The 26,992-nt window shown below is 31.3% G+C and overlaps 1 protein-coding gene across 1 annotated transcript in view; it reads left to right on the top strand.

Annotated features, from left to right (window-relative positions):
* The first annotated feature begins 8,893 nt into the window (after positions 1–8,893).
* LOC143084909 (cholecystokinin receptor-like) overlaps positions 8,894–26,992 on the top strand; it is a 32,932-nt gene continuing 14,833 nt past the window's right edge. Inside the window, exon 1 of the mRNA XM_076260972.1 lies at positions 8,894–9,987. Within this exon, the coding sequence (XP_076117087.1) occupies positions 9,642–9,987 (346 nt within the window). The 5' untranslated portion in view covers positions 8,894–9,641. The remainder of the gene's footprint in view (positions 9,988–26,992) is intronic.

The following is a 26,992-nucleotide window of genomic DNA, read 5'->3' as shown; positions in this document are numbered from 1 at the left end:
GAAAAACACTCATGACATCAAGACACGGGTTTAAAATATGTATAAACATGTTGATGTACTTAATACATGATTCTTATTTGGCATTACAGATATATTTGAAAATTAGAAGGTATGATTGCCAATGAGACAACTCTCCAACCAGAGACTTAAATGACACAGAAATTAACAACTATTGATCACCTTCAATAAAAAAATAAAAGCCATACCACATATATAGTCAGCTATACAAGACCCCGACATGACAAATGTAAAACAGTTCAAAGTAAAAACTACCGGCTTGATTTATGCACAAAATAATGAACGAAAAACAGAAATACGTATGATATACAGCAGCAAACGACAATCACTGAAATACAGGCTAGCATTATTCACATTTCATAACTATAAGGGGAACAGAATGTTTAATACATGTACGTATTATAAACTGAAAAAAGTTTCCCTATTCTTTTTAGCTGTACATGTATTATCATAACAGTATAACATTTGGATATTTTACATTATGACATGTTAAATGACAATATTTCTGACGGAACATACCACATATTTTTAAAATAAATTTCAAAACTGCTTGTCTAAACGTGACATTCTTTTTTCAAAAATATGGACAGTGCATATATATCACTGCAGGAACTAATAACAATATTGTTATTGAAATTAATACACGCATCCCTGTTTTTGGTTATTTATTCTGCAAAGTACATAATATTTACATTAGGAATACAATTGAAAACAGAATGCAGATTGTGTAAGTCTGCTTGAAGCAGTTCTGCTGTATATATGGAAAACATTTTAATCTATAATGCCGTATTGTGAAAACCGCACATAATATGCATCAAAGTCTTACATTAATAGTAAACATGATTAATAAAAATGTTTAATATGAAGAAAAATTTGAACTCTTTTTGTAAACATTCAAATTGCTATTATTGTTATTCGTGTATTTTTTGGTTAATCATTGAAATGGTGACAAATACTTCAAAATGGTCGTGTGTTTTCAAGTTAATTGACAGATAACACCATGGGGTTGATAATGAAGTAGAAAGACATATACCTAACTAGATTAATCTGAGGTAGGGTCATTTTCCCTTGAAATAAAGTCACATCAGAGCTATTTCCATTTCTGTTTTCAATCCTCACTTGCATCATTAAAAAACGAAACTCTAGCTTTTGTTAATCTCGGGAGTTTTCTGAGGCGTCCATTTCGATAAAATAGTTTATATTATTGTCAAGGGGGAAGCTGTAGCCCGCATGTGGATGCGTTGATGATTTTCTCGCTGCATTAAGACTCATTGCATTGGTGGCTTTGAGGCAATTGTTTGCTCTTTGGTCGGGTTTTTGTTTCTTTGACACATTCTCTGTTGTATATTATGAATGTATAAACATATAATGGTGTTGCATATTTTATTCAGTTTGAAACCTTTATTTTACTTATACCAGCTCATAAATATTTCTTTAACTCGAATTATTCATACATTTGTGTCTCTTTACTATCATGCCATTAGCACATTTTCTTTTTATCATAAGACAATACGGAATTGATATGCCTGGAAGTCCAAAGAATCCATTTATCTTGTGAATCTTAATCAGGAATAATAGTACAGATATTAGCGATGATATACACGATCTTATTCGTTATGTTTTATTTGTTCTCTTCCGGAATAGAAAAACCTAAGGGAAACCAGATAACATGCTCCTATAATGGATGACCATGGAAATTTCTAATCCTCTTATAAATCTCCCGCCTGAATGTACTGATGTCAGCTAGGAAAACAACAGATCATATAAGTGGAAAGTCTTGTAGTCTTTCAAGATGGAACGAAGCTGCACACAATGAATGCTAATTAATAAAGCTGTGAAAAGTCGACAAATGAAGTCAACATGCATATGGAATGATGTATTCTTGCAAAACAATAATCTTTGTCTATAAATAGCACTATCTCTTATAAATGACTAATGTTATACTGGATACACATATAGACCATTCCATTTCGTGGCCATTACAAATAAACCTTAATGTATTGCAATATAAGATCATCATGTGATATCCTATCTCCTTAGGCGGATCTGGGGTCCCAGGCTCCCTTTCGTGGAAACAATGTGGTTGATTATATAGGGAATCACTGAAGAATAGTTCAGTCGCCCCCCTTTCCCTTATGAAAAATATGAAAAGTTCTGGATCCGCCACTGATCTCTACGTTAAGTATTTTATTACACTTTTTGTTAAAATTTTAAGATGACACCAGAAAATAAAGCAAAGATTTTTAGAAGTTTAGTTTAGTCTAACTGTAATTTGTATTTGGGGTAGTTGGTGATGGTGTCACATATTCATAAGTGATTAACAAAAAAAAATGCTTCATTCAAAGCACTAGGTTGATTGCATTAGAACTGTCATATCTTTGTCTTTTTCTTTTGACAATTTTAGGGAATTTCCGTATTTCCGGAGTTCGGTATTTTTGTTATTTGACTTTTTACTGTTTGTGAATAAATTGCCATTTAGTGGGCTTCTGTGGAAATTATCTGAAAACCTACTATTGGCAAATAAATAACCATTCAATTAATGAAGTCACAGAAATGTTCATGTATTTAAATAACAAAAGAATACTCGATGATTTAAAGTCTACGAGGTGATTAAGTATAAATGTAAACCTTTAACAAAGGATGGTATCGTTTAAATTGATTATATCAAAAGCACAGAAAGATAGACTTTAATAAATAGACACACAGTCAACACTTCTTTGATACAACAATCCTTTACAGATTTAGAGCAGCGCTATTCCGCTGGTAGACCAGTGCACTGTGTTTACACTTCATTGATACAACAATCCCTTATAGATTTAGAGCAGCGGTATTCCCCTGGTAGATCGGTGCACTGTGTTTACACTGAGTATGCTAGAGTTGCGGAACGTTTGTATGTTGTGTGTTCATGGTCTAAAAAACAAACAAAAGACTCCCAATAAAACAAAACAAAAAACTGCAGTTTTTGTCAACTTTATATTGAGATCACAAAATGTGTCAAAATTATATATACTTCGCTGTTAATTACAAAATAAAAGTCAAATGTTCCTTTATGTGCTGTCGTTATGCATAATTCCGGATTTACCGTTGTCATTTCCATATACTCAATGCAACTTACCAAAGTATGTATAACATTGTAATACACGAAGACGGAAAACATTTACAACCGAAATAAAAACTCTTGGAACATTTTGATAAGCATAGCCTTTTAGAGAAATTAGCTCTGACTGAAAGTAAATTACTGATAGCTCAACAACAAACGTTTGAATATTTGTTGTCATAGGCCACGGTGATCTCTAACTGTCCTTTAAAATTTTGTTGCGATGCAGGTTCATTTTCGTACAATTTAACTATTCTATTACTTGAAAAATAAAGTTTTTCTTTACGATCTAATCGACATATGTTGGGAATCAAATTAAACATAACAGCCGAATGCAGTGCAAATAAGTTAAAGAGATGCAAACACATACGAATGACTTCTCAATTTCTACTGCAGACACATCCACACTATGTAATATATTCTAAATCGAAGCAAAATGAATGAGCCATGATAAGTAAATTAAACTTAAATAGTCATATGCATAATATACTATAATTATATAAGAAATATTAATATTAGCATGTGTGTAAAGCGAACAAATCAATTGGATACATTTACCTTTTAACTTTATTTTTTTCGAAAAACTAAGGACTTTCTTATCCCAGGCATAGATTACCTTAGCCGTATTTGGCACAACTTTTTGGAATTTTGGATCCTCGATGCTCTTCAACTTTGTACGTGTTTGGCTTTATAACTATTTTGACATGCGCGTCACGGATGAGTCTTATGTAGGCGAAACGCGCGTCTGGCACAAATTATAATCCTGGTACCTTTGATAACATTTTAAAAACTAAGAATAAAAAGAAGCAACGATTTAGATACCATATTATTCCGATGACTTAGGTTCTGATGATGATGTTCGTTCCAGTATCAATTATTCTTTCCAAAGGAAACGGAATCTGTTTGAACTAATAAGAAATCTAGAACATATTTGAACATTGGGAGATTTTATCAATTCAAAAGCTTAAAGTCTGCACAAATAAACAGTTATGTATAAAATAAAGTTTTCTCAAAGCTTGTAAATACTTTTGCGTGAAGCTTTCTATGTGTAGTGAGTGCATTTTTGACAAAAGAATAGTAAATGATGACTATATATCCTCAATATCAACCCCGCACCTACAGATATAATCAAGTATACTGTTCGATTTGAAAAATGGCATAGTTTTAGAATGAAGCGGGACATATTTCAATGATATCTTGACCGTCTCGTAACAGATTTTGTAGGTATACTTTGCACACATGGAACGAAAAGAAGAAATACGTACTCAAGTGCATTTATCTGTTGGTTCTTATCAATCATGGCTTAGTTTTTATCTTTATCATTTATTATCATTGTAGAATGCTTATACTATTAAAAGTGCTGAATTACTTGTAATATTTTAAAACCTAATAATGGAACAATATGCATAAAGTAATCAAATTCGCCAGACCGTGGCAAAATATATTTTTTAATATCTTTTTCAAGATTAAATAATTGTCATATTAACTTGAGATGATTGGTTTTGAATGCTAAATGAACTCTTAGATACTGCACCTTTTGTTTTTGTTTTTAAGAGACATTTGTGCACAGAATTTTTTCTAGTATGGTCTATGTTGAAATCAAACTGCTAGAGAATATTCTGGCTGATGCAATTGACACCAATTATTGCTTTGGTGTACAAAAAGGCGAAAAATTAAAACGCCTTGGGTAATTTTGACATACACATTCCAACACAAATATTTTGACATACGCGCAATTATCGCGGAAAAAGATGTATAATGTTTTAGTATTTTCTAAATAGCCGTTTCTATTTTAAAATATAATAATAACTATAGAATCATGATAACACACTCAAATCTCGACCGTAAAATCGTACTTCTTTTTTTCTTGTTTCAAAGGAAGACAGTTGGGATTTTCCTTAATCTTACTTGCAAAGTCAGTACGATACAGTTCTTATCTACAGCTGGGATTTTCCTTAATCTTACTTGCAAAGTCAATACGATATAGTTGTTATCTACATTGTTGAAGCAAGTTCAACCTGTAATCTATTTGCAAGTTTTTCGTTTTGTTTTCAAAGGAAGAAACCGGGGGGGGGGGGTGTTTTGTTTTGGTTGTTGGCTTGCTTGTGATTTGTTTTTTGTGGTATTTTTTTATTTGGTTTTGTTTCGTTTGTCTGTTGTATTTTTTGTTGTACTACGTGTGATTTTTACAACAAACTAGCAATAAAATGGTCTCAGATTTTGAACAACAGTTTTTGGAAATAATGGATACAAACAAAAACAAACCAAATAACTAGTCTTTAATAGATGCCTTATTTGTTTATTAGTTGTTAATAACTTTGAAATAGCTGTCAGTAATTGCGAGTACTCTCAGATCTGTACTTAGTGTCTTTTTGTTATTAGAATGTACACGTCCTGGCCACATTCACTCTGTGTTTTTGTTAAATGTTTTTCCATTTGTATCCATCTGGTGACTTAAGTATTCTTTTATTGTATGTTCTTATGTTCTACTGTTACACCACTGTCCCTGAATAAGGGAAGTGCTGGATGCCCGCTAACATGTTTAATCCCGCCACATGCTATATGTGCATGTCCCAAGTCAGGAGCCTGTAATCGAGTGATTGTTGTTTGTTGCTATTGGTCATTATGCGTTGTTTAGTTATTGTTTTGTTCAATTCTGGTATTATTATGTCAGGATTAGAAGGTTTGGGCGCCCACAAGCACCTCACCACATTTTGTATGTTCCTGTCCCAACTGGTTGTCGTTTGTTTCTGTGCTATACATTTGTTTTTGTTCCTTATTTTGTATACAAATAAGGCCGTTAGTTCTTTCGTTTGAATTATTTTACATTTGTCATTTCGGAGCATTTTAAAGATGACTATGCGGTATGTCATTGTGCATTATTGAAGGCCGGATAGGGACCTATAGTTGTTAATTTCTGTGTCATTTGGTCTCGTGGAAATAACTGTCACATTGGCAATCATACCAAAACCAAGGAAAGACATCGTTTTACATGTATAACGTGTATGACGCATAAATACGATTGCTGTCGAAAAGTTCTTCACCGCTATGCAAATGCTGAATAAGATAGTATGTCATAATATGTCATTGTGATATAATGGTCAAAGATCATGATAGCTCCCGCAAAAAAAATCAAACAAGAAAGGCGACATAATATAGTCAACTACACATTTTAGTTTGTTTTTTTTTTTGTTTTTTTAGAGTTGTCTGTCAAATGGTCTAAGAGGAGTTAATTTAATTATGTGCAAACGTTAAAAGACGATAGGACACAATATGAAGCCTTTTTTCTCGTTTGTTGGCTCACTTAACAAAAAAAAACTTCATATTTTAGTCTCAGCTGATATTTTGAAATATCATTTTGAAGACAACCAGAAAAACTGTATTAATAAAGTCAGTATTAAAAACAAATTGGCATTATTCTTGATATGTAATCCATATGCAAGTGCTGCTCAATTGATGCTACAATGCTGCATGTAAAACAAAATGTGGGTTAAAAACACTATACACCAATGCATCTATAATAATAATAGCATTCATTAAAATATTCCTTGTTTAACCGCCTATTTACAACAGTATGTTGCAATTGGCAACCCGAAAATACAAATCAAATCAAATATTTTCAAATATTTTATTATAGTCTCACCTCTCTACATGTACAATACAAACATGAATACAATATATACAACATGTTTTAATTAAAAGTACAAAACAATCTTAAAAACATTCGAGAGCCACTCTCAAAAGAGTTATGAGAGACTTTTACATAAAAAGGACAGCTCGATAAAAATACAAAACATTTTTTATCTATATAAAACATTCTTCCTCTGAATTAAAATATCATGGCAGATTTTGGCAGAATAAAAGCACAAATTTTCATTTGTAAATAAAAATATAAATTTTTCATCATCATTTAAGTCTAAAAAATCAATATTAAAAGAAACTGCTCTAGTAAAAACCTCTTGTCTTGCATGTGAATATAAAGGGCATTTGAGTAAAACATGTTTCTCATCTTCAATGAGTTTCTGTTGCATACATGAATCATTAAAACAAAATCTATTTTCACTTAAAACCCCTTCATATCTGCCTGTTTCAATTCTTATTGGCGCCACACCACATCGAAATTTAGCAAAGGCGCTTTTATATTTTCCTGGCATATGAACACTTAAATAATGTTCTTTATAATATTTTTGTTTAAATAATCTATATGTACGCAGTTTACTGCGTTCATTTGTGTTTAAATCATTACACCATTTTCTCTTGTACATATCAAAAACATTACTTTCAATATTCTTAATATCATTTTTACTAAAAGTACAGTTTATATTACAAAAATTTTCAATATTAAGTTCTCTAAATTTACTATGAACTCTAAAATTCCAGTTTTTAATTTTACTGTTACATATTCTATTTGCCCATAAAAACACTTTTTTTATTAAGTCTGGTATCATTCATTTTCAAAAATCTTGACCAATTTCTAAAAATACATGACCATTGTTTAATTATACATGGCATCCAGCCCGTATCTCCATATAATGATAAATTTGGAGTATATTTTCCAACACCCATAAAAAATCTCATGGCTCTATTTTACAATTATACAAAATAATTGAAAGAATGATAATTGAAGAAAAAATGAAGATAATTAGCACATGTAGGTATTAGCTACACCCTGAGGACGGTTGCCCTAAATAATGTATTTAATTTACATCAAGAAATAATGGTCAATACAGAATCACAATCTTTGATAATTAAAGAGAGGTGCATGTCTTTCAGAGATTTGATGATGATTAATAAAGGGTATCCAGTTTCATTTAACGACATCGTGGCGTAAATTGAATGCTTTGAGGGAAAAGTTGAACAATAACATGAAGTTACGTACTAAAAACAGACGGTAAATCATGAAATATATAAGACCTTTCCTGATACAACACGTTTTGTCTTTCTGAAACTATTCATACATGTACATGTATTTAACTTTAATAGATCAAGACTCCATTTGTCATGTAAACGGCTCTTGCTGACAGAATTGTTTACATACATACGTTCTGTAGTCAGAAATTACGCATATTTATCACATATTTGTTAAAATCCTTTTTTTTTATGGGATGGTATTGAAATAAAAGAACAATAGCATAAAATAAATACTGAAAGAACACTGACTAATCATTCAATATTTCTTCAATACTGGTTTCATTACCATGGACAGTAAAATATTACGTAAATACTAATTAGCACATATTTGTTCCAAAGATATTGAAATAAACTGCACAATAACATGAAACATGAAACAATATATTGAAGTAAAATAGCCAATCATTATTTTTTCAATACTGGCTAATCATCAAATATATAAGATCAATGCTGACAAAGGAGTTTTTATATCCTCAAATCGTTATATCGAACTTTAATCATAGACATATATATTATATAATCTATCTGTATGAACTGAAGATCTTAAAGGATTCTCGTTTTATTCTTAACATTTTTGAACAGACCTACATGTGAAAAAATTTCATGCAAGCAAATAGTTATTGAATAACAAGTACACATGCATTTTTTGTATGTAAAACATAAGTCAAGGAACTACGGTGTTTATTCCTATACTGTTATAACATAAGCAATATTTATTTCAAATTTAAAACTGAAATATGTCGTCGATGACATGTTTATTATATAGTTAAATCAACTGGAATGAAAACATGGCATTGCAAACTTAATTTCACGTGCACTATAACCCTATCCCAGTCTGTCAATTGAGATAAAGAAATCAAAACTGTTATCTCTATTATACCGATTTAATAGCTATTGGATTAAAGATATAACTGCAGTACTTGCTAATCATGATAATTTACTTTTAAGTGACGATTAACTCGACCTTTCGTCAATTCATGACCAATACACAGAAGTGTTTATGATTTCACAGATACATAACATTCCCACAAACGTGATAGAACCGACACGGGGAATCTAGAATACGTAACATTACTACAACGTAGTAACACCAACAACGAGAGTTTATCATTACTTTCCCTATATTAACTGCATCAGTCTTATTGGAAACGGTCTTAATATATATTTCAGTGATACATTTGTTCGGGGAATACTATGATTATATTTGTTCAATACAATGAAAGACAACATATCCTAGGACTGACACGACAGAAGTCCGTTTATAATTGACACAATTATTGCGAACCTCCAGGTTTACGCTCCATAAAATCATCGAACGATTAATAATCCGGTTGCTTCTCTCTTAGCCTATCAAATGTTTACATTATCTCAAAAGTAAAAGAAAATTATTGTTTTTCTATATCTATATTTACATTTTCCGTTTGACAATTGATAATTAATTTGAATGAATATTCATAGAATGATATAAACAATGCAAATCAATGAATATAGAAAATGAGAAGCTATCGATCTGAAAAAATCTTATTAATTTGAAGGTACTTCTTGGAGCAACACATTTCGCAATATACAAGATAGTAAATAACAACGAAAAGATAGCGAGAAAAACTCAGAAGGTATGACTGCGACGAACATTACTGTTGAAGAACTAGGTATTATACTGAACATATCAATGACTACTCCGCCGTACCGACCGAGACCGATACGTTTTGATGCGAGCGGAGAAATAAGGATACCCCTTTATGTTATTATATTTCTGTTATCAGTCATTGGAAATGTGTTGGTTATCTTGACTTTAATTCAGAATCGTCGGATGAGAACAGTGACAAATGTGTTTCTATTAAATTTGTCCATCAGTGACCTGTTGTTGGCCGTGTTTTGTATGCCGTTTACTCTGATCCCATCACTTTTGAGGAATTTCATGTTTGGAGAAGTAATGTGTGTCCTTATTCGATACTTGCAAGGTACGTTATTGTAATTTATCTTCTTTTATTTTCATTATTGTATTTTCTTTGGCTTATACGTTGATTTTATATGTGAAAATTTAAAAATTTGGTCCTGAAATTTAGAATATTAGAAAATCAAAAGTAACTCCTTTAAAAAGCTATCAACGATGTTTTGTTATTTGGATATACATTAACGAGCAAACATTAAATTCTACGAAATCAAAATATACGTATAGACTAAAAACTTACATACAGTCTTTTTTGTTCATCAACTATAGCCTTTAAACCAAGTTAGAAAGAAAAGCTGGATTATCCCTTTTTAAAAAGTCCTTTTCAAAAATATTAAGTGCACATATATAGGTAGAATTATTTCTTCAGCAAATAAATGAAAGTAGACACAAAAAAAAAAAAACCCTGTTCTAAGTGATTTAAATATTTTGCATATAGTTACATGAATACATTTCAATTGTTAGATACCATAAAAAGTTTATTTGTCAACGACCTGAACACATATACAAAAATAATAAGAAGATGTGTCTCCTTTGATCAAGATACTGTTGATAGTAATTTGAAATAAATGTGATCGAAATCCGTTTTCATTTCATAGGAGTGCGCGCTTATCAATCGTGTTTATTTTGTTTACATTTTTATTTCCAAGAGCCATAACTCAAACCATATAAAAATATAAAGATGTGGTATAAAATGCTTATGAAACAATTATGCACTAAAAAAACAAATGACATAGAAGTAAACAGCGTTAGGCAACCATACGGTCTGGTCTTTAACAGCGTTAGGCAACCATACGGTCTGGTCTTTAACAGCGTTAGGCAACCATACGGTCTCGTCTTTAACGGCGTTAGGCAACCATACGGTCTGGTCTTTAACAGCGTTAGGCAACCATACGGTCTGGTCTTTAACAGCGTTAGGCAACCATGGGGTCTGGTCTTTAACAGCGTTAGGCAACCATACGGTCTGGTCTTTAACAATGAGAAAAAACTCATAGCTTTCATAGGCTTCGAAATGACAAATGTAAACCAATTCAAACAAGAAAACTAATTGCCTGATTTATGTAAAAAAATGATAGATCTACACGAAATGCAAATGTAATATAATTATTTTTCGTATTAATATATTCTCATTATCAAAAAGATTAAAGCGAATAATAAAGACTGAACGCCTAGGGGAGATATAACCAAAAAATAATTTCACTGCCTCTAGCTTACGCGTCATTGCTACGATTGAAACTTTCTCTCAATGTCGGGCATGAATAATAAAAAAGCAGATATATAGAAGTAACTGCAGACGCTATTTACAAAAATTGTATTAATTACTATGTGTAGATGACTTTTAAAATCATATCCGCTTCCTTCCTGGACAACGACTTTACATGAAAAAATAATGAATTATTAAATAAGTGTTACTAGTAAACATGTAAACAATCATACTAAGTCTTGTAAATATAGATATTTATGAAAGAAAAAAAGAACAAAATGTTTTTGTTAATAACCACATATTGTTAAAGTACATTCTGTCTGATTCTTCATTTCTTGATTAGTGACGCTACCACTGCTCATGAACTTTTTGTTCTAATTGAACTGTCAGTAACAGTAGTGCATAACGAGTGTTCTGCTATGTATTTTTTTTTCATGTATGTAGCATCAATGGTAAAAGAGAAAATATTCTAAAGCAACCTCTGTTGTGACTTTTTTTTATTTTAGAAAAAAAGAAAGCGTCATAGAGATACAACTATATATTTTTTTAGATGTTTAACTACTAGTTTAAGACATCTGTATTTGAGAGATTAGTATTCAGTGAATTTTGATTTTGATTTACATTTCAATTTTATTCTTTTCTTTCAAAATGCGTGAATTTTGGGAAGAACGTACTTTATCCGTAGTCTCAGTTTAAGATCTTTTGAAATAATAAGAAATGGTAGTAGCCCATATCCAAAAACATTTGCTAAACTAAAAAAAGAATAAAATAACGCTCATGCTTAAACAAAAACATGTATAGTGTATACCAACTCTTCCAATGCCTGACGCCCCATTTCATGAAGCTACATATATTGTAAATGCGTATGCCTAAACGTTGACTTGATGGTGTCCCATTTTAAACTCCTGCATCCGCAACTGAATGCAGACATCTTTATACGTTTTAAAATCACGTGACACCACAATGGGCAAATATGTATTGCACTGAGATAATTAGCAATATGTCAATCCATATTCTTTCAATAATCTTATTACTTTATTAACAGTTCGAAGGCATAAGAAACTAGAGAAACGAACCACATTAAAAAGTTTCTCCGGCAGATGTAATAATTTGTTGAAGAAATCAGCTGTTAAAACATTATTGATGATTTCCTTAAAGTTAACAAAAAGATGCTCGTGGCTGTATCATAATTTGTATATCCTTTACTGATAATATTTCGTACTGTAACTTGTCATTAATTCAATAGAATCCAAATGTGCTTTTATAGAAAAAAAAAGAAGATGTGGCATGATTACCAATGAGACAACTCTCTACAAGAGACCAAAATGACAAAAATACAGTATAAGAAATAGAACATTAATCGTGATAACAGAATAAGTAGACAGATCTCTCATAAGCAAAAAAAACCCTAACTGTAAAAATATAAGGGCATCTACTTTATGTTTGTTTGTTGATAAAGTCAATATAAATAGAGTGCCGATGAGAAAACTCTCCATTCAAGTCACAAAGTATAAAAAGTAAAAACAATTATAGGTCAAAGTACGGTCTTCAACACGGAGTCTCAATGGCTCACACCGAACCGCTTACTAATAAGGGCCCAGAGATTGATTTATTTAGAGTAATTAAACTATCTAGTCTAGCGCTTTATATTGCAACAAAAAGCACCTGTTTGCTGAGTGAACTGTTTCGAAAGATTGACAAAATTCCTAACATCACATATAACTAATGAGACATGGTCCTGCTTGTACAAGAATGCGTCGTTCTCGTTATTATACAAATATCGAAAACTGCATCCTGGAATATAACAGAGATATAGAATAATTATAAGTTTACATACGAAAATTATTCTCTGCGGTTACCAAGACAGTGTTAATAAATATTCCGTATCAACTTCACAAATTTTACATGATGGTCTTGAAATACGGTACTGACGATGTTCATCATCTCAAATACATTGTGTACGTGTTATAATTTATTTTTATTTGTAAATTATCACTGATTGGTCTTTTTTTGATAATATCCAATTGAATGACCTCGGATTCATAACTCAAATCAATGTGTAATGAATTATATTCTAGTGATTAGGATAATAACACAATAAGTACTGCTGTACCACTAATTTTGACATTTTGACCTATTACGTCTGTTATATACAGGTTTAGATTGCTATAAAACCAGGTTCAATTCACCATTTTCTAAATGCGTGTGCAAAGTCAGGAATATGACAGTTGTTATCCATTTGATTGATATGTTTGAACTTTTGATTTTATCATTTAACAAGGGACTTTTCGTTTTGAATTTTCCTCGGAGATCGGTATATTTGTTATTTTACTCTTTTATATATGCTAAAGGTATTGTTTAAGTTTATCTTTCAAATGGAATAAACAAATGTACAGGCAGACGACAGTTGCTCACTGTTAGTCACCTCATTCTGTTCTGGTATTTTAATTGTAGAACAGTATTAATCATCTAGAACATCTCTATGAAATGGGCTCAGTGTGGATGATGTTTAGCATTTTCAGTGAAATATTATACATTTATTTTCCGTGCCAGAGGGAGATATGAAGATTTGTTTACCCAAGAATATTCATATTTCACGAGGACTTTGCCCGAGTGAAAAAATATTTTTCGAGGGTGAACAAACTTTAAGCTTCATATCTACCGAGGCCAAGGAAACGTGGGATAGTCTCAACCAATCAAATATTGTATAAACTATCAATCTGTATAAACAGTGGAATAGATTCAGATATCATACCAACAGACAAAATATGCATGTTTCATTTGTCTACAGTCGACACCGTTACTGAAAATGATAAAACAGTGAAAACGAACAGAAGATATTGCAAAAGTACATGTCTGAGATTTTCAATTGATTTATAAAAAAAATTTAATAGCTCAGAGACAACTTGTTTGAACTAACTGAAATAGTTGTACATATTTTTTTGTCCTCTTTGATAAGGTAAATTAAAATTTTGGAATACACATAAAACTAGAAAAATGGCCGTCGTTTACTAACAATTAGTATCCATTTGGTATCTCCCACCTCTCCATGACATCATTAACATTTTTTCTCGACCTAAACATTATTGATAACATCTTCTGTGTATGTTTTGCTTGAATCAGTGTGGTTCTTCCAAAAAATATCTATCACTAATTTAATTTGGGATGTAACGCGCTCATAGAAATAATTTGGTTATGTGACCGTGACGTCATCAACGTTTTTACATGATTTACTCCGGTTTAAAATGGAATTAAGAATTAAATCATAACAAATGACTGAACTATTTTATCTTGAATTTCGCGGGTTATTCAGTGTGCACCACATTTTTTATGTTATTTCTTCATAGACAGAAACAAATATTACAACCATTCCTTAATAATCGTAAGCAAGGAGTCTGTGTTTGCAATACCAATATTTTGTATAAAAGCACTGTTTAATGAGTATATGAATCAGATCTTTCAATTAGCATTCATTGGGGATATTGTTATAAATTGTAGAAATATGTAAAACTTTGATTTAACTAACGATTTTGGTCAACGATTTTAGAGTAACTCAGGAATCCACATTTTATTGAAACCGAGTGGTTGAGTGCACCATAACACGATTTTTTTTTAATGTTGTGAAAAAGTTGGAGAAACAAAAGTAGTGGTTAATACATATGATTGGTAAAAGATCTAAACGTTCCGATGATACAGTTTTCTTTATAATTCTTCTGTGAGGTTAATGTATCCAGTATAAAGACCGGACATTTCCTGCGTCATCTTCATGTTATATCAAGGGAAGGATGAACAGATTTGTGATATTCTTAATATGTTTCCATCGAGAATACTAAAGGGGTATTTGTGGATATGAATGGCATTGTCAGTTTATTCTCGACTTATGAGTTTGAATGTCCCTTTGGTATGTTTTGTCACTTTTATCCTATTTTGTGACACATAGTTTAATTGAACGTATACAGCATTGCGGCTGGTCATAATGTAATTCCATAATTACGTCCTCAAGGTTGATCTAAATGTGATAGTTCTACAGCCTAAATTATAATGTTGATTGTTTTGTTACAATTGTCTGTATATTGGAAATAGTATTGTTAAATATGAAAGACAGATAATTCAAACCATACTTAATGTTGAGTACATAATATAAATAGTTTATAACCTTAATTGAATTGAATTGTTTAAAATCATTTGCATGCAAATATCGTTTCGTATTTTGAAAACTATTTTTTATATATTTGAACACGCAGTTATTGGTACAATTAGTAGACAATTTTAAATGCATCAACGCCTTAATACAAGTCATTCAATAAACTTATTATTACTTTTCAAATAAGATTCATCTAGCAACATTTTATTTAAGCAGTCAGTATAGTTTAATATCACATAAAACTGCATTGCTCTCAATTAAAGGAATTATATTTGAATTCAAATTATCTACCTGAAAGACACTGACACACTTTCATTTAGTATTAAGATTTCAGATTCAAATGGCTGTTCTAACAGCTTTATTTCTCAATCTAGTATAAAAGAGACGGGGTTTTCTATAATTTGTATGGGTTTCAACCATAACATCGTTTAAGATCCAAGAGAAAGATAAGGTTTGATACAATTTCAGCCATCGCAAAGGAAAATATTAATTTTCAGTTAAACAATAAAAACGGAGTATATACAGTTTTGTTACATATATCGAAAACCTGTATACAAAGTAAAATAAATTTGAATTTGAGGATTTTCGGTGCACTTTCGTGTCATTACTGGTCCATTCTTCCAGGTGCTTGTTGATGAGATGTCGATGTAGGTCTTATTTCAACTGGTTCTTTACATTCGATATGTCCAGTAAAAGAGAGACATAATATTCCAGAGAGACCAGTAACAGTCTCTTGATTATTTTAGGTTTAAGCAGAGTCCTTTTTGTGTCTTGATCATTGTATCCATGTAAAACTTTTATTATCATTTATTCACTTAACTATCTATCGTATGTATCGTAATTATCATTCTAAAATAAATAATATTCAAATTTAATACTTAGCCTCCCAAGATACATCAAAAGGTGATGTATGAGGGTAATCAGTATCAGTTCACCTAGAGGAACCCGACGTGGTTCAAATGAAAAACCAAAACAGGTTATACATTCGAGGCAACAGTAGTTTATAAACGATAAACAAATCTTAGCAATTAATAAAATAGACATAAATCATGATAAGTAATATTCGGTGAGTTTACACTCCGAGAAAGACGACGGGATTGTGGAATGTTTCGTTATGTTGCCAATTGCTGATAGAGTCTACATTTCATGACAAATATGTCCACTCAGCTGCTTGGTTTTTGTGTTTAGGATCGATGTGAGAGGGTCTAGGAATGCAAAATAGATATCGAAATTGGTTTATATATTTAATTAAAATGTGTTTGGGAACTTATGTAAACAAAGTAAAATAACAAAATAAAAAAAACGAGCTACTAAGAAATTTTAAAACGGAAAATCTCTTGTCAACTGACAATAAACTTAAACATTGCACGAGTAATACAAATTTTACTATATTTTACATGTACTTTCAACTACATGTTCGATTTTCGTTGTCGCCTTTGTTAAATTAAATTATTCGTTTGTTTTGATTTTTACAAAAATGTATTACATATCTATGTATGTTTACATAGTTGTGGTGCCTGGATTGTCTGTCACGTAAACCAATTATGTTTGTTTTAGTTGCTTATACATTTTTTTCTGACAAAATGGTAACCCATTTCATAGAAGGTTTTATAAGGTAGCTTCGGGAAATGATTGTATTAAGCTAGGAATATGACATTTATTTTCTTAATCTTTTCATTGATTGTTATAGTCGAACTTTTGATATTTTCAAATTTAAAGGACATCACCGTTGGTTTTTTTTACTTACCTTGAAGTTTGGTATAATGTAGATACAATTTTGTTTTTGGAAAAGAATAAAATTATAAAAAAATGTTCAAATGTATTTTTCTAATGATGTATAGTACAGGGGAGTTTGAAAATAATTTCATGTCCAGATATGGAAAAATTAAACAGATTAATAAACCGTATTATTTATGAAACATAATACATGCTCAGGATATACCTGGCAAGTATTTCCTTCGATAAAATTGATTTTATAGATAAGATGATGATGATGAATAGCTTTTTTACACCCAGAAGTAAATATAACATGCACAATAACGTGAGATGAACCTGAACCTTGATTTTACCAGATCTGCATTCATAGCCTGGTTTATTATGCTAGTTCACAAGGCTTGTACCGTACCGGACACATTTTTTTCTTCACACCGAGTCCAACAGTCTTCATTAGTCGAACGTCTTACCACAGCACAGTCTGAGATCAAACCCTCAACTTCCCACACTCAATGTGAGATTGTTAACCCCTACTGAAATTGAATTTATTATTCTTATCTATTATAAAACCCCCGAGGACCAAAAAGACAAATTAACTTCTTTTGAAAGTTGCTCATATAAATTTTGAACAAAAAAGATGGATGATAGATTCCTATCACTAACAATTAGTGTATCTGTTCTATTCCCGTTTTTATCAGGCAGTAAGGCAAACCTTATATTTACTTATTAAATATTGATAAACTTATTGTTATTTTGTTTAAATCGCTGTAAAAATTGTATAATCGTTCATTTGTATTCTTATGAGAAATGATTTCATGACAATCAACAAATTGAAAACGTAAAATAAGAACAATATTTATTATAACTTACGTGAAAAAAGAATGTGTAAATCACTGTTTCGTAATTAAAAAGTATTGGAACCTTTAATATAAAAGTATAAAACAATTAAAAACCAATTGTTCAGAGAACAATTGAAGGTCTTTCCACTAGTAAAGATCTATTTTGATATGGAAATATGAAAAATCAGTTTAAAATGTTAGTTCCTATGGCTTTATGATGTATTAATATCAATTTAAAGCAAAGGTCAAAATCTAGAACGTCCTATTAACCTATGACCTTGACCTCAATTTCAAGGTCACAAACCAAGGATCTTAAATCAAAAGACCCTAGGTCTTTAATATGTTTGGTTAAAGAGTGATATCACTTTACGGGTAAACCTAAATATAAGATGGGCAAAAACTCCCATTTATTATTTGCGCACCCTTTCAACCAAACTATACAAGTAAGGACATGTCGCAACTAACAATTTATGAAAAATTATTTGTCGATATGTCATACGGTATTTGAAAATCAGTGAAAATAAGCAAAAATTAAAATTTAGAACATGACCTTGACCTTTGACCTTGACCTCATTTTCATTTTTTTGGACCAAGGACCTCAAATCTGAAGACCCTAGGTCTCTATCACTTATGGTTTACCAGTTAGAAATGCATATTACTTATATCATTTACATAAGGGGAAATAACTCTCATATGGAGTCTCTGGAAAGCTTCGGTCCAAATGAATTGCCTAATTCTGAAGATGTAACGAGCAATTTGGTAAAATAAATTTGTCGTAATCTTTTACGGTTGCGAAGGAGTAGTGGCCACAAGAAAAACAGTGTTTGGGGAGATAACTCTTACAACGCAAAGTATTTGGTTACGCAGTTGTCAGTTTTAAAAGCGCATACACTTTACAATATCATATTCCAAATATCTAAGCGACATCTTTTGAAACATCAATACTACGCAAGAAAAAAATTAGGCGGAAGAAAAAAAAAATAATAATAATCAGAACAAAACCTATAGGTCTTTCCACGGAAAGGTGGAAAGACCTAAAAATAATAATAATCAGAACAAATTCAATAGGTCTTTCCACGGAAAGGTGGAAAGACCTAATAATTCAATTAGAAAAGTACATATTATGAAAGATAAACCACATCAAACAGTAACTTGTTCTTTAAAAAAAGATACCACAAAATATTATGCTAACTTATCAAATATTGCAAAAATTTCTTAATACATCTTTATCATGGTAATACGTCGTTTGATGTCATTTTCCTTGATATATGGATTTGTTGTGAAATAAATATCCTGATTTATTAACCATGTTCTTTTATAAATATTGGCACAGATTGTCATTTTAGAACTAAAATGCTATAACCACCGATGATAGTTTCAATTTTCAAATTGTTAACCTTCCATTTCTCAGCAGTAACATACCATCTTATCAATCCTAAGAAATCTCAATAAGTACGCTAATTAACAGAAATGTTGTCCTTACACAAAATTACGTGATCGTCTTCATTTTAGAGAATATGCGTTACCCTTATATTTGTTTGTCTCCTTAATTTGTATCTTATTAGATTTGACCATCGATAGAAAACTGTATGAATTACAATTATTAAAACAGAGGTGACTTTTGAATAGATGTTTAAGAAACATAAATATTACTACATTTTTGAATTACAAATTGACAAGAAGAGGACAGTGTTTCGATTATAATGGGGTTATATTTAAGTTGCGATTAAGGATTATTAATAAATACAATTTGGATTATACACCAATGTGATAGTAACCGATCGACTAAATCAAAAGATCTTCTTCTTATGGTTGTTCTATAGACAGGAGTTTTGTCAAATTCAAATTTACAATACAATTAAAAATATAACGTAAATCTAGACATCTAGCTATTGAAAAATGTCCAAGTATCTTTTGTAACTCTATATTCAACCAGTTAACCAACAAAGTTCTTTCATAAATAAAAGAAAAGAAAAAAAAGATGCAAGAAATAAAAGTAAAAATATGCGTCAAGTAACTGACTGCAAATAGTCACAGGTAGTGGTATGTGATTAGTTCCGGGGTTTCACCCTTTTCCTATTTCAATAATTTAATCAGAGTAATAACAAACATGGATATAAGAAAGTTTCATTAATGCCGAGTTATTTACAGCTCATTTTTATCAAAAGGAGAAATTAGTGAAATAATTTAATCACCTCATTCCGATAAACAAGTTATCAAAAGCAGATAAGATATTGCTTATAAGTGGTTGCCACAGTTGTTCAAACTAATGAACTCCAACACGTAATAAACCTCTCATACTACACTGGTGGTAAGTGGATGGTCGTAACTGAAACCATCCGGAGATGGGAGACAACTCTAGGTATAAGTTTTTAAACTTATTTTAGTGCAATAAAAGGTTCATTTGAGACAAACCGCTTGTCTCATACGTACTATTCGGCAGTTCGGTGATATTGAAACCAAATTTGATGCATTTAAACATTCCAATTTCGTAAAATAGTCATTCAAAAATTCGAGCATGATGGTCGTAATTAAAAAAGAAAAATGTTGAAGATGGTCGTAACGTAAATTTGTGATGGTCGTAACTTTGTTTTAAATAAGATCGAATAAGGCAAGTCATGAGTTTTAAACGTGTCTTTTATTATATGCATATATTATATGATGTATTTCTGAAGATTTTTTTTTTTTTTTACATACAACGTAAAATAAAGCAATTTCAGTTCAAAATTTTAAAACGTTTTCAAATATAAGTTTTTGGGAAATTTTGATTAAAGTTTGATTCAAAAATCCAAATTTTTGAAATGTTTTGGACCAAACAAGGCAAGTCAAGAGATTTAAATGTGTCTTTTGTTATAGGAATATGTTATATTATATATTTGTGAAGTTGTTTTCACCAAATAATAAAAACTGAGAGGGGTACCTGTAAAGTGCGAAACGAAAAAAAATTGTAACGAATCGAACGAAACAATACAAAATAAAATGAACAGTCATATATACTGAAAATGTAATGTATAAAATTAACCAAGAGGCAAATAGCTGAATTCATTAACAATGTAAATTTCTCAAAAATGGAATTCGTTTTAAAGCAAGAAACACAGCTCTGGTCATGATAATTCTTCTATTAGTAGAAATAAAAAAAAAAAAAAAAAAAGCAAAACACGAAATGTATCTAATCATTGTTTAATTTCAAAATAAATGAATTTAAGAAAAGGCATTTTTAATAAATTGGACATCACATGAAATAACATAATCCTGTGTTTTTTCTTCTTTAGATTTTGCATCTATTGAAAAGATAAACCTTTTGAGGATGTACCTACTAGGTGATTTTTTTTTAAAATCTACAATTTAATATTGATACATTAAGTCGAAAGAGCATTAGGGAGCTACCATTTGATTTTTATGGGGGGGGGGGGGGGGGGGGGGGGGGGGGGGGGGGGGGCTAGGATGAAATTTGAAAAAAATAGGCAGGACAGGGATTTTGAGTAAAAAAAAAAGGCAGGATGAGACACTTGCAAAAAAAAAAGTCAGGATGACAATTTAGGTAAAAAAAAGTCAGGATAAACTAAAAAAAAAAAGGCAGGACCGAACAGAGTGAAAAATAAAAAGACAGGACAGAGATTACAACTAAAAAAAAATGCAGGACAAAAATTTTCATCCTAGCCCCCCCCCCCCCTAAAAATCAAATGGTAGCTCCCTTAGTAAGGAGTCGAAATAAGCTAAACATATTGATAGGTTATGAAGGTCGTTATCGATACTATTCCATACCCGCGAATTCGCAGGTCCGTACCAGAATTTAAAACTTACGTTTTACTTTATTTTTTAGAAGTCACATTGTTGTTTGGTGAAATCAAGTTCATAATAAGGTGCACAATTATGTCCAATGACGAAGTCCAGGAGTAGCTTGTAACCATTCATACATTTATAAACATATAACATACACATAATTTTTAACCTGCATACAGGGGTTTGTATGTGATAGTTGCCGCAGTACATTTAGTTCTACCAAAGTCCTTGTAATATTATCCTGGCTACAAGCTTAAGCCTGGCTACAAACTAGTATCTTATTTTACTCTTAAATTCAGCGCGTGTAGCAGTGTAAAATATATATATATCAACAATATTCCTACTTTCGAGGTTAATACAATGTTCATTGCGACACCATGGATTCAGTTTTCTTTCCGTACCAATACTTAGAACTAATATCAATGATATACCGCAATATATAATCGTTATGTAATCGATAAAAAAATAAAGACAACACGTTAAAAGATCCAGGGTTGAGTTCAATATCGTAGCTGCTACGTAGCTGCTATCAATATCTATGTAGCAACTAATCTATAGCTACACGTTCAATAGCCAAAATCGACGTAGCACTACGTAGCTGCTACGATATTGAACTCAACCCAGGACTCCGAAGTCTCATTTGTGGATTTAATTTCTTCATAAACGACCAAAAGCCGAATATTTGAAGGCCAATAGTTTATAAGAACTGCAATAGCTGGTAAAAAGTTAAAGATGATTGTTCAGAATTGTACGTTTAATAATTTCATCTGCTGACATGATTGCAGATAAAAAAAGTCATAAATAAAATAAAATTAAAAACAAATATGAGGGAATACACGTGCATTTGATAATTTTATGCCTTAACGTACAGTAAAAAAAATATATTAATACTCAACCCTAACATACTTTTTGGCTTAATGCGAGTTGATCAGTTTTCACTGTTGCTCCTAAATGATGATCGTTTGGAATATATCAAAACTCTGTATGTTGAATAATTCTCTAGCTTAATTTCTGCATACCATTATCAGAGTAACAAATAATATCGTTTGTAGCAAATCATATATGACATCTGAGTATATTACTTTTACTTTTAAAATACAGTAATAATAGTTTGTCTAAATACTCGAGTTACGGTCATCTTTCAAAGTTACGACCATCATCCAAAATACTATAGTTGAAGTTACGACCATCACACATTTATAGTTACGATCATCATGATCGAATGACTTTTTTACGAAAATTGGAATGATTATATCTATCAAATTTGGTTTCAATATCAACGCCCTCACGATAAGTGTATATGAGACAAGCGGTTGGGCTCAAATGAACCTTTTACTGCACGAAAATCGGAACAGAAAAATTTATCCCTAGAGCTGTTTGCCATCTCTGGATGGTCGTAACTTCGTAACTTTTAGTTACGACCAATCGCTTACCACTAATGATACTGTGCATGCGGACTGAACGCATTATAATGTTTACATTTAGTAACTTGAAAAGTCCATGATCAAAAATGTTTGGTGTATGCTTGATAAGTACAAAAAATGTAATTTCCACACGCAATCGATGCTCTCTCTCTCACTCTCGTGTCAAAAAATACGTTATCCAACCCTTCATTCACATCATCAAACCAACGAAAAGGGAAACTTGTTGATTGAACAAATAATCAAAGTAATAAAATTCGAACGGAACAGAATGTTTGTAACTTATAACATACTAAAATAGTATAGTTATGAGCATTATTAAATAATCTTATAAATATTTGGGCGCAAAATAATGTTACAAATAAAAGCTTCTTTGAAATTTAGTTTTCAATGCTCTCCGAATTAAATTTGATTTTGCTTTAACAAATAGTTTTTTTAAACCTGATGAGTCCCGCAAAGCCGAAACATGCGTGTTGCAGACAAGAAATTAAATCGACTGTCATACGTGTGAGAGGCTAAGCTAGCTTTAAAACCAGGTTTAATTAACCATTTTTGACATAAGTAAATGTCTGTTCCAAGTCAGGAATATGACAGTTGTTATCCATTTGTTTGATGTATTTGAGCTTTTGATTTTGTCAATTGATTTATGACTTTCTTTTTTGAATTTTCCTTGATGTTAGGTATTTTTGTGATTTGACTTTTTTTATAAGCCTGGTATATTTGATAAGCATTTAAAACGATTGGATGATGCCAGTGCTGGTGGACGTTTCATTCCCGTGGGTATTACTAGCCGTGTAATGTGTACCTGTAAAACGATGTTAAATAATGCTGATATATTTATATTGTCAGATAACTGGTCATAAAACATGAAATTATATTAAACACTAGTTTTTTTCTATCCCAAGTATAGATTGCTATGGTACCATTTTGCACAACATTGGGGAATTTTCACAACATTGGGGAATTTTCGGTTTGAAATGCTTTTCAATTTTGTATTAGACGTTAAAAATTTCAATTTTCTGATTAATTACGTCAAATGTGCTATTTCATGATTTAGAAGTATATATTATGCACACATTTTTGAACAATTTAAAACAGATTTTAGATATATTTTCCATTGAAATTAATCGTTCCCATGGTATTAGACTGCATTTGTCGAAATATACATATTCGTTGATTAAGTTTTAGTTAAAGCTTTGTTAGCTCTGTGTCTATGTAACTTGCTTTCCTCGTTCCCTCTGGAGTTTAAACGATTCACTCAGTTTTCTGTTTGTAAGCTTGCTTTGTTTCATCTCAATTGATTAATTAGGTTTGAACACCGCTAAACTGCTGTTGCCTTAATTTAGCATATTATAAATTATCCCGTTATATCTCCAAATTACACTTTTTGTGAATTCGATTTATATTGTATTTACAAATTGAATACCATGTGGATTAATGTGTAAACTGTAACCATTAATTGCATGTTAGAACCCTAGATCTATCTAATTTTATTTCAGTTTATTATTTAATGTAGAAAAATGCCTATTTGCAGTATTTATTTATTAAATAATGTGTCTAGTTAAAAAAGATTGGCGGATGATATTAGAGGGACATTCAAGCTCTTAGATCAAAAACTGAACTGACAAATCCAAGGCTAAAAAAGGAAAAGACAAACATACAAATAATAGTACATAAGAAACAAAATAGACAACTAAAGACTAAGCAACACGAACCCCACCCACGACATAAAGATTATATCCGATATCATCTGTTAAACTGATATTCCATAACGGTCAACCGTAAATTTGTGAAGGGATGGTTTCAAATAAATCATTTGGAACTCTTGGTTTTATAGCTTCTTTGTGAGCAGAGGGAATATCGTATCAATTGAGAGATTTCCTTCTGGTATCTTTTACCCCTCTCTTATAAAAACTCCGTATACAGGCGCTGCTGGAATGTTGCTACATAGAAATGGAAAGTTCACAAATATGAGGAAGCTGACATCATTTATTTTATCGTCAATTTATGTTTTCAACCGACCTTAATTGTATATTTCGAGATGTCAGTCAAGATATGAGTCAGGCTTAACTATTGCATCCTGTATCTCTAGTTCAATGGGAAAGATGCGTTAGCATAATATGTCTTTCTTTAAATGGATAAACTTATTAAACTAAATGAATTATTCATATCTCGGGTAAGATCCCGAATAGGTGGATATGTTCCGGACCATATGAGTATTTGGACCATACGCGTATGGTCATGGCCATATTCGTATACTCATATGGTCCGACAATACGCGTATGGTCCGACCGTACGCGTATGGTCCACCCGTACGCGTATGGTCAGACCATGTGAGTATATACTCGTTTGGTTATTAACGGGCCGGACCATATGAGCATTTGGACCATATAGGTATTTTTTTCAAATATGCATTAGAAACGTTTCAATCATAAAATAAACTTTATCCTAAAAATCACTGATGGTTACATGGAAATGTATTAATTTAATGATTCAAAGGCTACTTAAACATTAAATATAGATGCCACAGTCAGTTAATCATCACTAATTGTATTCTTGCATGTATGCTTAGGGTGACATTCAATTCCACCCGGTACCATAACCTTTCTGTATTTATACATCTTGGTTGTGCACGTTCCTTTTCAGTTACACCTTTTGTTTGCGAGTGAAAAACTAGCCTGCTGTGCAGCTGAGTGCAGTAATACAGAGGTCTCGGGCCATTCCGATGTGTCTATTTTTTTTGTAAAAGCTCTAGATCTCACAATATTGTAACATGACTGCAGTACACCATATTCACAATACAATATAAATAAAATATGCCACAGTCCTTGCCGGTGACGTTATTAACTTTACACAATAAAACGTGGAAAATCACTAGTCGCGTTAACCACCGGTATATGTTAAGTAACAAAACTTCCTTTTACAATATGTGCATTTGATTTTGACATATGTTTATGGTAAAAAATTGTACTTACAAACTGTGAGTAAAATGTGCTGTATAAAATATAATAAAATTACCTTTTTAAATGACGTGACAACCGAAAGGGTCATACCTTATGAAGAGTTTTAAAATGTTGAAAATACAAGTGTTAATTACCCCGACCATTCGCATACGGTCGGACCATAGTATGCGAGTACAAATAAATTATTTATTTTCCGACCATGTACATATATTGTTTTTATCCTTAAATTACTCCAAACACTTGTAACTTTAGAAATAATAATCAAAACCATTGTCTCTAATTTCTCAGAAAAATCGACATCGTTGAAACGCGGACCGCAAAGAGGACCCCAAAATGGACTGGTTAGGAAACTGAAATATTCCTTTATCGCTTTCTTAATATGGAAATGGGGTAACAGGAGACTTTATTTGTAAAAGACAAAATAAAGTAGAAATGTATTTGTATACCTGTTATTTGTACAATTGTTGTGATTGTTGGCTAATTGCAGGATAAAATACTTGTCTGTCTTTGCATTTACTAGTACTAGAGTCAAAGTGTGAAAATACGAATTCAGCTCGAGAGTTTATTATTTTTTTCTAGCTGAAAGTATGAAATGTAACAATATCATACCACATTTGGGAGCAGTGTGTGAATAACGTTATAATTTTTTATTTAAACAATGGCAAAGTAAGAAATAAATAGGGTATATCCTTCTGTTTAGTTATTCATGTCAACAAATAGGGCAGTTCTAGTATAATGCTATAATAGAGGTGTCTAGCTTTTTAAATTTAAACGGAAACTTGGGTGATCGTATTGCATGTGTTGGATACCAATATCCGTGTAAAATAATTAATAGGATCATATTTTGTGACAATTTGAAAAGAAAAAAAAAATTGCAAGATGTACTATTCTATGATGATACACTTGTACATGTGTATTGCTATAACATTCGTGATAGAAAGCCAATGT

Source organism: Mytilus galloprovincialis, chromosome 8 (genome assembly GCF_965363235.1).
Source record: "Mytilus galloprovincialis chromosome 8, xbMytGall1.hap1.1, whole genome shotgun sequence".
NCBI lineage: Eukaryota > Metazoa > Mollusca > Bivalvia > Mytilida > Mytilidae > Mytilus > Mytilus galloprovincialis.
The sequence above is the reverse complement of the archived record's forward strand: the minus strand, read 5'-3'. Positions and strand labels throughout refer to the sequence as shown.